The sequence below is a fragment of the Lichenostomus cassidix genome, chromosome 9 (assembly GCF_008360975.1).
Source record: "Lichenostomus cassidix isolate B80296 chromosome 9, HeHo_3.0, whole genome shotgun sequence".
Classification (NCBI taxonomy): Eukaryota; Metazoa; Chordata; class Aves; order Passeriformes; family Meliphagidae; genus Lichenostomus; species Lichenostomus cassidix.
The window spans coordinates 15,770,558-15,786,247 of NC_139490.1; the positions used below are offsets into that span (position 1 = coordinate 15,770,558).

Below are 15,690 nucleotides of genomic sequence, written 5' to 3' on the forward strand. Positions count from 1 at the left end.
TGAAGACTTAAATGGGTGGCTCCCAAATAAATCCTTGAGAAGAGTGAGGGTGCCTAATTCTGGGTGGTGCTGAGTGCCCTTGGCATGAGACTCCTTCTTAGAAAAGGTTCTCCTTGTGCTCTCGACTGCTGCTACAAGATCAGACCTCACGTACCAGATATAATTCCTCTTTTGCGGGTTGGTCTGCAACTGTTTTTCTCTTCCTTTCTCCTATTTTTTTCTTTTTTTTGTACAGCTTATTTACCATTATTTCAATAATAATGTAATAACAAGCATTGATTCTTTAAACACATACAGTTTAATGCTTTCCCTAGTGGCACCTTGGCAGCCTTTGCAAACAGTGATCAATCAATAACCTTCACAAGGCCCTCTACATCCCTCTCTTAGTTACACAGTTAGGGAACTGAAGGATAAGGGTGTTGAAAGACTTGGCCAAGGTCACACAAGAAGTTGGTAGCTGACTTTTTTAAAATCCCAGACTCCTATTTCAGACTTCAGGCCACACGTCCTCCACATAAGCATGTTTATATTTTGGGCAGGGTATAGGGAACAGTCTTGCCACAGTGACTTGCCAGGTCAGTGACTCCTCCTTTATAAATTCTAAGCTTTCCAAAGCCAAATGTCTGAAAAGGACAAATATGAGGGATACTTAATGAGTGAGAAAGCTGATGTAGCAAGGATGTAGATTTCTCACCAAGGGAAACCACTGATGTGTTCCAACATAATTTGGTTTGCCACCAACCAACAAGCTGGTGACGGTGACACTGACTTGCAGTCTGCCTGTGTGAGGTGTTGGTTAATGTTCCTACAACAGATATTCATAAAAAGCTACAGTTACCCACAGTTTACTCTGTTTATGCAACCATTTAGTGGTTATTTATTAAAAATAAAACTTATGTATGGTTATTGGATGTGTATTTTGGCAGGGAAGTGACCTTGGCAGAAACATGTCTGGATCAACACTCAGCTAGCAGTCACTCTTTATGTTGTCATATAAAACCTTGTTAAATAATATTTTGTTTCTGTCTTCAATTGCTGTTATATAAGACCAGTAATGAAAGTCTCCCAAAGGATTGGTAAATGGAGTGAGTTTTTCTGTACATTTTCTCTATAAAATAAAGAGCTAAGCCAATGAGTGTCAACATTATTGCCTAGTTGAAGTGCTTGCTATAAACTCTGATAGTAAATTGTTTACTTTTAGATTTTTGCAGGTTTAAAAGTTCTCTATATTTAAATACTATTTGAATGGCTTTTGGAGACTTAAGGATAATTCACATTCAGAAAGCATTTAACTTTCAGTGAGACTACTCACATGCTTACAGTTAAGTGGTTGGTTGAATTGTTTAATGCTCAGAAAAGACACTAAAATAAAGCCAAGGAGAAACTGTGGCTTCAGACAGAGAACCAGTGCCAAAACTGTTTGTAGCTGTGATATTTTAAAAAGACAGCTTAATGTCAAGGTACAATGTTATCGTGTTTTGCTAATTTTCATTGACTTGATGTAATTTCAATGTAGCTTCAATTTCACAGTGTTTTTCTTTGGTTTTTGTGATTTATTTCTGTTTTAAAATGAAACCTTTGCATGAAAATCAGTGGATGGAAAGCTGCTATAAAGCTAAGAAGGAATGTTGATTTCTGCATGGATTATATTTAAATATACTGATACTAGTTATTGGTGGGTTGAATATAAAGGAAGGCTAAGTGAAGCCAGTTCATCTTCTTCAATATTATCAGTAAGGGCTGAGGGTGCTTCTAGAGGCAGAGACAGAAAGAAATGGCTCATCAGTTTATGGACTGCTGAAAGTAGGGGTGGAGGAGAGAATTGCTGTTCTATGTCAATGTGTTCTTTGGCTGTGGTCAGAGGACAGGGACAGCAGAGCTGCAGCCATGGAGCTGCACTGGCTGGCTGCAAGGACTCTTTGGGGTCCCCTAGGAAGGTCACTGATGGACTTACAGGTTTGGACAGTTGATAAGGTGAAGAACAGACAAAAAGGGGTCTCTACCACTGCTAGCTACTCTGACACATGAGGGTAAATTCTATCTTCAAATGTTTTCCAAAACCAGGGGATATCTCCCTCTTGGGCACACCTGAAGCTGTCTCTCTTCACTGAAGTAAATAAGTAGTTTGTTTCTTGAGTCAGGAAAACCTGCTGTAAAGGTTTGGTTGTCAGGAGAATACAAAACAAACCCACCCTTGGCTTCCAGAACAAAAGGAGTGCAGTCCCTAGTTGTCAGGAGAAAACAAATAAATCAAGAAAAACCTCAGGTTCTTGCTTTGGGGTAAAAACAAACAAAGAAATCCTCTTTGCTCTGGGCTGGCTGTGGTAGTCACCATTTCTAAAAGTTAGACTTCACCCACACCACATGGCAAGAATTATTTTCCCTATGCTCACAGGGATATCTCTGTCTGCCGGGTGGGGAAAGTGGCTGTGTGGTGACTTGTGAACGTGAGCAACACTGCTGTGTGTGCCTCAGCCCAGCCCAAGCTGTGCCCCTTTCTGATTGTTCAGTGTTAGGAGGCCAGGGCAGATTCAGTGTCTCCCTCCTGGTGGGGGGGAAATAGAAAAGGAGAACACGAGGCTGTTTTAATCATGTTTCTTTCTTTTGAGTTTATGACTGGCTTTTGCAGGACTGTGTAGTTTTTAGACTACAGACCTCCCCTACCTGAGTGGGCTAGTAACGCCAGTTTCCATGATTAATTTGCTCTATCTCCTGTCTTTGAGCTCTTTCTCACTGCTGAACTGGTCTCATCTGGGAAACAGAACAGTTTATGTAGTCCTAACAGAGTGTTTTCAGAAACGACTTTCACCTCCTGGCCCCTGAGCAGTCCCCAAGACGTGCTGCCTCTGAGTCCTTGCTCAGGGCTCTCCCCATGGCAGTGCTGATTTGGCACTGTGTGAGGAGGATCTGGCTGCATGGCCTCAAGCTGCTGGAGCACCTGGCTGTGTGTGTGTGTGCTGAAAGCCAGCACTGTTAACTGTGGCATTCAATCCTCCCACAGTGGCAGCACATCTACTCCTACCCCATCTTTTCTCTTCGCAGTGGAGAAACATCTTTGTCCCTCAGAGCAACTGCATGGGAGGTGTTGTTGAGCAGCTCAGTGTGTGGGAAGGACTCCAGATCACTTCTGCTGCTCTCCCTGTCACAGCGTTTTTGTGAGAATCCATAGTACTTCCAGTCACTCTATAAGAATCTCTTGGGAAAATCTTGCAGCATTGCAATGCAAAGGAATAATCAATACAGATAAAGGACATAATATAGTGAGCAGAAAGTCTTTGGTAAATTTGAAAGCTGGAATTTGAAGCCTTTCAGTAAGCTCTCACAAAATTGCGATTACTTTTGTGTTCATAGCTGGGTTTTTTTGTGATGTGTTCTCTCATACCTCATATAATATTGTACAGGATGTTTCTTATATTTAAGGAGAGAACTACATGCCATGCTATGCATAGAGTGGTGAAGTGGCCTTTCTCCTCAGGCCATCAGTAGCCATCAAGTGAGCACTGCTTCTCGCAGCACAACAAGGCATGCAGTCAGGAGTTAGAATCTAGAGGCACACTTCTCATTTGTTCATCTTCAAGGAAGCCTAAAGATCTAATATGGGAGAAGAATATATCAAACTAAATAGTAGGTTAAAAAAAAAGATATAACAATAAAGTGATAATTTTGTATTCCTGCTACACAAGCATGGCTCTATTTTTGGTGTCTGGGTGCTTATCTACCAGAGCCTAAATATGCTCTGGTATATAGCTTTTTCATAGCTTTTTCTTCTCTACTGTAGAACAACTTAGGAGCTGTGTAAGCTGTATCCTGGAAAAACACTGCAGGAAATGGTATTTACCCTTTGATCTTTAGATCCTTCCTCTGCTATGACATACAGTAACTTGTTTTGTCTTTGCTCAGTGAACAGGCTTTTTCATTTAGATTTATGGCAATGGCTCATTGCTGTTAGAGGAGGCTTTACTGCCTTTCATAAAATAAGGGAAGAAAGGCCATGTTTTCTACTTATCTTACAACTTTCCATACTGTCTGGAGACTAAGGAATTTTGAGTTATACATTTTTCTGATTGCAAGGTATTCATTGCAGTGGATTGGCTGCTACTGTCCTGACTTTGAAGTGTCACTCCATGCACAGCCCCTTTAAACTCAAAAGAAGCCTTTGTAGAGTAAGTTGGCTAAATCAAAGTAAAAGTTTGCAGCACTTATCCCATAATAGAGTATTTATATACCCAGTTAAATGCTTGGAGAGCAATGTAGTAACCACTGAGGCCATATATTCACCTCCAGATGCATTACAGTGAATTATTTGTATTGACATAGCCAGGGATGCTATTCAGTATCAGCAAGGGGCTCAGAATCTGGACTACATATATTATTGCATGGTGATAAAGGGGAAAAGCTGAAACCAGTGTGGGGAGTTGACACATGCCTCTAGCAGCACTTGCTTGAAACCTTCCTATTTAACTGTATGAAAAAGAGGACCACTTCCCATTCCTCTATGTACCTTTCATTGAATCCTTTTGGGGTGCTGCCAGGATAGGATTTGCTTTCTCTGCCTTTGTTCTGTGTTTCTTTAACTCCACCTGCCTTTTGTTATGTTGGAGGCATGCACTGATTGACTTAAAAACCTGTCTCCTCCTTGCAGGGTCCAAGTTTTATCCTTAACTGCCTCTGTTGCCTTGAAAATGCCGGGTCAGTATGCTGAGGTACTTCATTGTTGGCAGTGGCCTTGTGGACACCAAAACTGTCTTGTTGTAGTGTATATCTTACAGGTTAGTGTTTGAAACATGTTTGTGTGAGCACCTCCCAGGCACTCGAGAAAGAAGGAATTTTAACAGTAAAGTGGGAATTGATAGAGGAAGCATAATTTGCTTTCAGTCCTTTTTCAACCCTTACTAACAACTTCCCTCAAAGTTAACAGAGAAGTAAACTTCTACAGGGTATAAAATTGCAGAAAGAGAAATCCAAAGATTTTGAGTGAAGTTGGTAGAAAAGTTCTGTCACTTTCATCTGTATACAGTTATAAGCCTTTGTATTTGTTATATTTAAGGACTTTTATATACTTTTAGCACAGTACCCTTTGTGGAATATAAAGGACATAGTAATGAACGGAAGAGTGACAAGATGTAGATTTAAAAATGTAGATGCAGATTTTTTGCCAAAACTGAATCTCTTATAAAAGCTGTAGGCAAGCATATGTTTGAGAATTTCCTACTGGTTTACTATTTTATAATGCCACTTAAAAATACAATGGATAAATTTTTATTTCTGAACCAAAATTATATTAATATGTAAATATAAGTTTTATACAGAGAGAAACAAGAAAAAAATCAGTAAAACTGTCTCTTTCCATAAATTTTCCATGTTTTGATTGCTTTATGTGCTAGCCCTGATGATCTTTAATCCAAGATCTACAGTCATGCAACTGCTTTCTTTTTTAATAACTTACACTTGAATTTTTCTAAGGAAAAAAGGCTCTTTATACAGCTGTATGCTTTCATGAGGAATTAATGACTTGATAAACATTAGACTGTTATTGTTTATGCAAATGCAGTCAGCTCCCTGAAAAGAAGGCCAGGTCGCATAGTGTGTGCATGATTTAGTGCTAGAAAGGGAATTTTTTTTTTATGCAGGAAAACAAAGAGTAGGATCCCCAGAATAAACACCAGTAATTTCATACATAGATTCTCCTCTGTTAGAGAGCTCCCTGCTCCCCAGTCACAGTTCTCTTGGCAAAGAATGGCAAGGAACCAAGTCCACATAGTTGAGTGCAGCTTTCTGTAGCTGTTCATGGGTCTAATCAATTAACAAATTGTCTATTAAAAGGTACTAAAATAACAGTAAAGGCTAATAGAAATGGTAATGCCTTGGCTACTGAAGTTACTTTTGTTTTCAAAGACTATGCCTGATAGTCACCGTTTATTTTGTGTGGGGATCTTGAGAAGGCAAGGAAAAAGTGTTTAGCCATGAAGCAGCAGCACTTAAAATGCAGCAATTTTGTTGATTGCCTTTGGAAGAACAAATAATAGAGCCTTTTTTTTTTCTTAAGAGTTCAGGAGATGATTCTGAAATTCACATTTTCAGGAATGTCTTTAGGGGGAGTCATGATAGAAACAAAATGACAGCCAGGGATTGCAAATGTATTCCTTGAGGTTGTTTGTGAAAGCCTCTACCAGGCCCCCAGTTTTTGGTATAGGTTTTATTTATGTGGGCTGCCATCTGGGGACATGGTGTGCAGTGTTCTGTGTCCTACAAATTAGTACTTCTTGCCAAGTTTTAAATGTTGCCGTTTTAGCTCTAAGTGCTTGAGCTTTTGGGTAACACAGGTGTTACCCAGTAGTTAACATACATCTAGGAGAGGGCTGACTCCAGGCTGCTGAAGGTTGTACAGGGTATATTGCCCTGAGAATGAAATTTTGTCTTAGGGTCAGAATCTGTCAGTTCTGTCTGACCCTCTGAATCCACCTGGGGGGACAGGTGAAGCAATGGGAATATAGGGGGAGGTGCCTCTGGAATTCCTCAGCCTGGTTTACTGCTGCAAAATCTCCCAGGGCAGCAGCAGGAGGGTAAAGATGGAAGCAGGCACAGAGCAGTAACTTCAGCAGCATCTTTGCTTACCCCACAGGGATGTTTTCTGTTATCGTGACTTTGCCAGCCTCAGGAAGCTGCTGTCTACTGTATGGCTACAGCTGGCCATAGCTGGTGTTAGGAGATGCTGCCATCTCAGTCTGGGAGTTAGTTTTTATAGAGCCAGCATTGGGTTTATTCCAGAATGTGTTGAGTTGGAAGGGATCACTGCAGGTAATCTGGTCCAACCACCCTGTTCAAGCAGGGTTATCCTAGAATCCATGGCACAGGATTGCATCCAGTCAGTTCTGGAATATCCAGTGAGGGAGACTCCACACCCTCTCTGGGCAACCTCTTCCGGTGCTTGGTCCTCTGTTCCTCTTTATGCAAACCTTGCAACAATAATTATCCTATGATAAGCTAAGGTACTAAGTGATTGTAGCATCAGTTATTCAATTAATTAATGGACCTAACTGTAGTGGACAATTCTGTTGTATATTATAGAAATGGAATATGTTGGTCTGCAGTCTTGTACCAGCAAAACTATTTTAACTTTGACCTAGAAAAGTTGTCAGGAGTTGACTCTAAAATGTAGCATAAAGCTCACACCAACTGAAAGTTTGCTGATGACTTCAGTGGTCAGTGGGTCTTGCCAAAGGGATCAATATCTTCCACTGTTGCTAATGACATATTTTCCATCATGTGGGAAAAAGCCAGAGTACTTCTCCAGAAAAAATAACGCTTAAGCAATAGGGGCCTTTACAGTCACTTTGTTTCTGGGCTGTGTGAGAGTACAACATCCTCTTCAGCCAATTCCAGTTGTCATCTTTGAAAATGAGCAACATAAGAAACAGTCTGAAGTGTCAAATAGACATAGAAATGATGTTTCCCAAGAAAGCAGCCTAAAGTCTTGATTATGGATGTGTTTGAGAAGCAATATGTTTGAAAAGTCAGACTTACAATTTTGAGAGGGAAGGGGTCCCAGGGCATGTGATTTTCTTTTTTTTTTTTTTTTGGTCATAGGTATGGTTGGCAAAGTTGATAACTGGCATAGATCTATGTTCTTTTGCATGTCACAGTGCTGGATCAAGCTCCACACAATGATGCAGAATGCTAAACTTTTGAGTAATCTGAATACTAATAAATATGTTAGTGGATAGTAACTGATGTACGGGAATATATAGTTTTGTATATGGCCATGGTCATTTTGATTTAAAAGATCATACAGTAGAGCAGCTTGAACTAGACAGTTACAGGGAAATTGTTGAGTGTTTTCTGCTTGTCATATTGAATTACATGTAGTGTTTTATAGTGTAGTCCCTGTTTAGGCCTCCTTACCCAGAATAATATTTTACTGAAATTAAATATTCTGTAGTAGATGTATGTCTAACAATAAATAATCACCAGCAGCCTGAAGTATTTGCTGAGGTATAGCTGTGAAATGTCAACAAGATGTTGTAAGTGCACTTGCCAGAAATTATGCATGGGAAGTGTCTTAAATCTTGGCTTTGAAGATGGAATTGATTAAAAAGGAAAAAGGCAAAGCAAAAAAGCCTTACCTCTCATGTATTTTGTTTTCTATGCCCTTTTTACATTTTCTTGCATATGTTCCATAAATATTAGGCTGTGCTTCCATTGTATCAAAGCTGGACACCTAAAATGCTTCCTACTGACCCATGTTTTGTAAACTCAGCATATTTATGGCTGGATTCCACCAATTCTAGCTGAGGTGCCAGAAAATTTCCAGTCACAGCAGGACTGAGTTTAGCACCGGCAACATTTTCCTGGCCTGCTGGCCACCCATTAATTTACACTGGGCATGAACTCTGTGCTAAACCCACACTGACGGGTTTCTGCAGCTCTCCTTGATCATGCACAGTAAAATATTGCAATAATAGCTTGCACTACAATGATGCCTTTGTGAGAACATAAACACAAGCATAGTTATCTGGTTTCAGACCAAAGGTTCACCTTGCCTACTTGTTGTCTGCAGCAGTGACCAGAAGTGGATGGCTAAGGAATTTACAAATAGGGCAGGTACACTGGAGTACTTTGTCTAAACATTCTTGATAGCTTTCCAATAGCTTGCAGCTCAGACATTGTCAAAGCTAAGATGGCTTCTACTATTTATTTACCTTTTGGGGTTTCTCTTTCATTATGTAGTGCAGTCTCTCCTTAAACTTACATAAACTTTGGTATCTGTTGCCTCCTTTGTCAGGGCCCTCACCAGCCTAACATGTGACTAATGTTTCTTTAGATGGAAAAACTGGGTATGGAGTCAATTTATGCTTAGTATTGCTTCATACATTTTTTGGGTCCTCAGCTGTGATTTATTTGCATATTATTTGTAGCTGTTATCAATTAATGATGTTCAAATGCGTTTGATACATTCAGAAACATATGCTGTGTTTTTTCTTCCTGTTCAAGTACATCCTATTGGCCAATGGCAGCACTGGAAAGAAATTAAATTAAATAGAAAACAAATACAACTTAATTTGCCTAGGCACTATTTAGTCTCTTGATACATGGTGGCCAGAGCCTTTTCACTTTTCTGTTTAGGAGGGAAATTATGGTTAATATTGAAATGACAATTCAAAAAAGTCAAAGACTTACAATTGTTGAGTCAAAGCATCTGAAGTTCTGTCTGGTAGTAGTTGGAATGATGTAATGGGAGAAAGGAGAGCTTGTGGCTAAGCACAGCTCAAATAAGCTTGAGCAAACTGATATTTTTTTTCTGCATCTGAAAGTGAATGAGACTGTTATTCTGACTGTTATAAATCATGGGAGAAAGCCAAGAAACCTATTGCTGCTGTCAGAACCAATTGTGTGTATTATTGTGGCCACTGTATTGGCAAAGTAAATATATTTGAACATATAATGGAGAACGTGATGGTGAATCAGCATCAGGAGAACTATGTTAAGAATTTCTCAGCACAACTTTTTATTCAGTGCTTTCATGTTGGTGTTTGTGAGAGTTTCTCATTAGTCTGGTTCCATTTTATTTTTTGCAGGCTTAACATTATGAATCTAGCTGTAATCAGCATGAAAAGTATCAAATAACCAAATAGCAGTTCTGTGCTTCTGATGAAGAAAGCTGTGATCAAAATGTCCACAGGCCAATCTCTTTTTTGCATTCAGAGTTTAATTCTGATTATATCCCTCAAAGCTGTTGAGTTGTCAGAGCACAGAATTCCACCTGCTCAGATGAAGCTGTTCTGAAGAATAATCACTTGCAAATCTGATGAAAGGAAATGGGTTGTGTCCCATATCAATAGTTCTTTTTCGTTTTTAATTCCAGAATGAAGGTCTAAGTGTAAAAACAAAGTAGAAGAATGCTCCCTAGGTTGTATGTTGCAACTATTACTTCATACCTGGCTAAGCATTGTAGCATAGAATCATGGAATGGTTTGTGTTGGAAGGAACCTTAAAGACCATCTGGTTTTGATCCCCCTGTCATGGACAGGGACTCAGATTGCTCAAAGCCCCATCCAACCCGGCCTTAGATATGTATCAATCTGGGATCTATTTGAATTTCTCACTCCAGATAAATTTTCTATGAGCAATTCATCCATGATTATTCTTGAGATTCTTCTAGAACTTCAGGAGTATTTCTATATGCTGATTAGCTCAAAATTACTGCTCTGATGGGATGGTCTGGGTTGTTTTTCTGCTACTGGGTGCCGTTTGTATCCTATTCCCAAATGAGTTGCTTCCTGTTGAGCTGTGTAGAAAGGCTGCTGCAAATTCTGGGATGCAAAGTGTAGTGAAATGGAAGATATTTTGCAGTGGCTCCCTGACATGTTTGACTGTGTGCATTTCCCAAAGCTTGGCTGGCTCTGTAGGCTTGAGCTATGAGCTCCATGAGAAGCGAATGCTGGGGGGGAAATAAAAATCATCCACCATGTTGAATTTTGGGTGAAGAACAATGTGTAACTGGCTTATCTGTTATGTCCCAGCACTGAATATTTTGAATGTCATTTGAATTAGTCTTGCAGAGTACTAAGCATTATGAAATCTGAAGGTATTTTTTCTGCAATATCAGAAGTACAAAGGTCAGCTTGAGTACACATCAACTTGAATGTGCAGTGAGTGGCAAAACATGAGCTAAACGCTTAAATATGCAAATTGCCAAGGATGAGCTCAGTTTGATGTGGGCTGTTTTCTAGGTGCAGTTCAGGTTGACAGGATGTCTCCTTGGGTAATGTGAGATTGTGGTTGAGATTTTCCACTTTATTCCCTTTAAGCTTGGGAAAGGGCATGAGATATCAATAAAGGGGTCACAGACACCTGAAGTCTGATAAGGGAAGGGTTTTTCTAGTACCAGCAGTGTGAAATGCCTGTTTAAACATTCATAGGACAACTTCATAGGAGACATTGGAGCATTCACCTGAAAGATGTAGATTCAGATCTATTCAGGCAGTAGAGGTTGTTCCACAGATGGGTTCAAGACTCTGACTAATGTGCAACCTCATGAGAAACATGGGGGAAGTAACATTATCATGGCAATATGGCCAGATTTTCCAAAAACTTGTTGAAAAATAAATTCTCAAAAGTATGTCCCTAAGACTAATTTCTATTTTAGTTGAGTATTGAATTTAGTTTGCAGCACTTAAATACCCTACTAAGTAAATGTATAAAAATCAAACCTTAAAAATAAAAATTCAATCCCCCACCATTCTCTTTCCTCTGGTGTGTTTTGGTTGAACTGTGTTAAAGGAGATCTCTGTTTGAAAGGTGGATATCAATCAGGGAGCAGAACAAATATTATCTTCCTTTTCTGCTTTGTTTTTAAGTGCTGGAAGGAATTGCCTTCCAAACTGCAGCATTTAAACATGGTAGAGGTGACTGTTCCTTAGGGATTCAATACCAAGCAGAATATATGTAAACAGGTAATACATAACACACTGTGGATGGGCTGGTTTTGGACTTGTGGACTTAATGCCTTGCTAAATGATGGAAGGTGCCAAGAGTGCTCAGACTGCTGTGCTATTCACACAAGGTGCTTTTCCAAATTGGCTGCTTCACTAGACTGGCAGGCAGAGACTAAGAAGGATTTTTTTTTTTTAATGTAGTGAGAACATCTAAAATTGAAACTTTTCTCTCATCCCTATGCAGCCGTTATGTCATAGTAGCCTCTATGTAGGTCATTAAAAAAAGTTGTATATACAAATGTTGTTTAATAAAATCTTTGTTGGCTCAAAAATATGGTGCCAAAACAGTTGCAGCAGATGTATTAGGTGACTGAAGCTGTAGTTCCTTTACAGTATTATGTCCCTTCACTTCTCTGTGTGGCCTTGGAAAGGAGCCCACTCCATTTTGAGGGGTACCCTTTGGAAATTCTTCACTTATTCTGTTTCTACATATTCACTCAGATCTATTATGAGAGGGAATTGAAAGTAATGTAGACATTTAAGAGATGAAACATAACATGGAATTTACTGATTAGGCCCCAGTAATTACAGTTTATGCAGGAAGAAGCACTCCCAGGAGATTCCTGCAGATAAGCAGCAGGAATGATGGTGCCTTTCTACTGCACTGCTGAAATGTGGCTTTTTCCAGATGCTTCTAGCTTTCAGATAAAGAATCTGGAGGCTGCTTGTACCTCCTGCACTGGCTGCTGCAGGGGCTCCTATAGTCTCTCCTGTCTATTAGCAACTCTTTCCATTGCTGCAGTTCCCAAAGCTCCCTGTTCTCATGGTGGGTAGCAGGCAGCACTGTGATGTTCAGCAAGGGACTATTTTGTCCCATGACTTTACATGTGGGCCCTTTCTACTTGAGTTGCAAGTTTCCCCTTTCCTGCTAAAAAGTTAACTCAGACTATTCGTATTTGTAAAGTAATGGTTTGTCAGCCAGGCCTTTTGGTTTTCTGTGAAAGGCTGTGTCTGGGATACCAGCAGGCAGATATTGCATGACTTCAGATCATACGTTGTGGGTTCATTTAAGAGCCTCAATGTGTTGAGGTATTTCTGTAAGGAGAGGATAAAAATGCATCTGAATTGCCTTTGAGTCACTCAGTCTGTGTCACTAGAGAAGGATTTCCCTTCTCTGTTTATTGTGACTCCACTGCTGCCTTGGGAGCCTTAGTTCAATGCACAGCACCTCTCTAGAGACCTTCAGAGGGGGTAAAATTTGGAGTTGGGGTGGGGGTCATCTGCCAGAGCAGACAGTGAATTAAAAAGCCTACCAAAGAAGCATTGACAGGGAGTGTGGTGTCCATGCTAGGAAACCTGTTAGGACTAGAAAAAAGGGAATTTTCTGCTGGGAAATGCAACATTTATCAGGTATTTGAAAGACACGGATATTTCTAGTGGATGAGCAACTAGAATTCAGATGCTATCCCGTAGGGAATGGTGCTTTATCTTGAGTTTTAGAGTAACAAAATATAAACTATTTACTACCAACAAGAACTAAGGAAAGGAATAATGTTTAGGCTTATTCTGATTTTTCAAAAAGAAGGTTTGGTGAACTGTGCCCCTTTAGTCAAGGGACTGGAATCTGTCTGCAATTCTCCCCTTCTGTCTTACACTCCAGCCATGGAAAGGAGATATTTAATTATACATGGGATTTTTAAAAATCTGGCACTGAATGGCTTTGAAATGTTGCCAATAATGACATTCCTAAATAATATTCTTACTGCTTCAGAGAGAATAAGTACTGGAGTGCCAGCAGACACCTTTTCATTTCTCTGTGACTGGCAGAAGCTGTTTCAAATAGCTAAAATGTAGTCAGAAATCAGTATGCTGCATCTAAAATGCTTTTTTGACCTGAATAGCATTCTGTTGGTAAACAACAAAACATTGTCTGTATGTAGAGCTGCCTGTGGCACTTCAAGTAGCCATAATCTTGCTTCTGTTATCTATTGTGCATCCCTTGGGTCCTGGGGATTTCTGTTTGGGGGTGGTGGTACAGTAGCACTGGCGTAGTAATTCTTTTGTCTTTTTAGTGAGTAGCTCTCTAGGCACAGAGAAGCAGGTGCTAGCAGGATTTTGGTTCCAAATATAGAGGGAAGGTGTCTTGTGTGAGCAAGTTTCTTGAATGCTCTCCATTCAGTTGCACCATCATGGTTAGTATGGTCTATTCTATCCTAAAATTTTTTATCTGTAGGAGAAATCCTCTGTCATTCCATTAAAGTTGTTTCTGAAGTTGTGCCCATCCGTTTTGTAGAATTACAGCTTTAGTTTCATACTGAGTGATTTTGTTATTTTTTTTTTCCTTAATGTGTTCATTAGAAAAATCAGTGTTGGTTCACATGAAATTATCCTTAGACTATTCTATTCCAGGAAGTGGTTGCAGTTGGAGAAAAGCATGTCAGGGTTGGAGTGCTGATTAGAGAGCCAGCCCAGATACTGTGAGATACTGCTAATGCATCCTTCCTTCCTTATGAATTGTAGACTCCTGGATGTAATACTGGAATATGCTATAGGATACCTGGGCTCAGATTGTTCTGTGCTTACTTGAGCATGGGAATGTGAACTTGGATTTTCTGTGACAGCTGTAATGGTTCCAACCAGTGGCAAACTGTTTCTTGGAGAATTTAGTTCTTTAGCTTTTATTAAAAATCCCCTGACTGCTGTAACTTCCATCCCTTCCTCCCCACAATCCAACAAAAACCACTAATCCCAAACCAAACAAATTTAGATGTAGAAAAAGGGGTAGGGGTCTCTTGAGCTGAAACAAATGTTTTCATCTTGCATGACATTTAGGATAAATTAAGCTTTGGGACTGATGTGAAATACTTCTGGTTCTTCATCCGGTGAGCCATGACATCAATTATTCACACAGGGGTTTTTATTTGTGCTGTTAGAAAGGCAGGCATTTTATGGGAAGTTTTATGCTAACTTTTGGCTTCTGAGAACTGGACAAGACTGGAGTCTACCTGATCTCTCTCTGGCAGAGACCAGGAATAATTTATTCACAGTCAAATGACATAAGAGAGGTTAGTGCCTCTCTTTCCCATCCTGTCTCTGCTGTGCCTGCCTGTCTGTCAGTAGGTGTTTGGGATTGTCTGAGCTTTGGGTGGGGAAGAGGGTCTTTCTTTATGTTTGTGCACAAGAGAGCAGAGACCAGTCCTCTACTAAGCTGGCACTTCAGACGATGTGCATGGTCCCTAGGAATGGTAGCTGTGCATCCATCAAGTTCCCAGGGTGAAAGTAGGAGGAAACACTTGAAAAACTTGGCAGTTGCAGCAGTCAGAGGGCAGCTGAGCTTTATGCCTTGAAGTGTATTTAAATTGAATCCAGGAAGCCCTTCTCTCACCCTGGTATCCTTGCATACCTGGAGAAAAATTTGCTCATGTTTTAATCGATTTCCAACTCCCTTTTGTGACTTTAGAAAGCTGATGTGTGGTTTCAAAGCAACTAAAAAAAAGGAATTATTTTCTTTAATGTGTATGTTGGATTAATTATGTTAGTTTCAGATTTTTCTCCAGATCAGAATATAACAGTTTTCCAGAACTCGGTTTGGCCAAGTGGGAAGTCCTATTGCTCATGCAGTTTTCCTTGCTGAATCCCATGATGTAACCTATGTCCTGTTATATGTACAAAGCAGACAGGACCTCTGCCTTGTGTTTTATAAACCTTTCTTGTTCAGATCCTAAGGCTAGCTAGGAAAGTGCCTGTTAGTATGGTGATCTGATTCCCATGCCTCCTTACCTCAGTACATTTCCAGCAGCTCTGCAGCAAGCAGGAAACTTTAGCTGTGTACAGCCTTCCTGTCAGGGGGCCACCGAGGGGGGATGCCAAAGACATTTTCTCTGCTTTCCATGTGAATGCAGGGTCTCTCACCGAATTCCACAGCAGTCTCGTGTGTTATTCTCCATGAAATCGCTGAATTACAGGTCTGACAAAACAGACTTCCATCTGTGATTCTGTGTTGAGAAGCTGGATGACGTACTGGATACTGTAACATAGGAAACACTCACATAAATAGGCTTACTGATATGGTGAGAACCTAGCAAACACTGCCTCTTTTTTTTTTTTTTTTTTTTTGATGTTTGATACTCAACTTTGCCATTCTAGATGCAGTTTTTACCTAATCCACAGAAGACATTAAGTTGAATATTTGTGACAGTTTTCTCAGTGATCAGCCTTGCTGAATTTTCCATGATACATAAAATGGATTTTTATG

At 40.0% G+C, this 15,690-nt stretch overlaps 1 protein-coding gene across 10 annotated transcripts in view; it reads left to right on the forward strand.

Moving 5' to 3' along the window:
* LOC146433359 (uncharacterized) overlaps window positions 1–15,690 on the forward strand; it is a 269,497-nt gene that overhangs the window by 83,728 nt on the left and 170,079 nt on the right. The window contains exon 1 of one of the 10 annotated variants that reach the window (XR_014854073.1): window positions 8,548–8,601. The exons of 8 other annotated variants lie outside the window; for them this stretch is intronic. Coding sequence is in view for 1 of the 2 variants with exons in the window: in XM_085069616.1 (XP_084925742.1) it covers window positions 12,780–12,845 (66 nt within the window). In the remaining variant the exon portion in view is untranslated. Of the gene's footprint in view, window positions 1–8,547; window positions 8,602–12,708; window positions 12,846–15,690 lie in introns of those variants that run through there. One more of the 10 variants, XM_085069616.1, reaches the window with a different exon arrangement.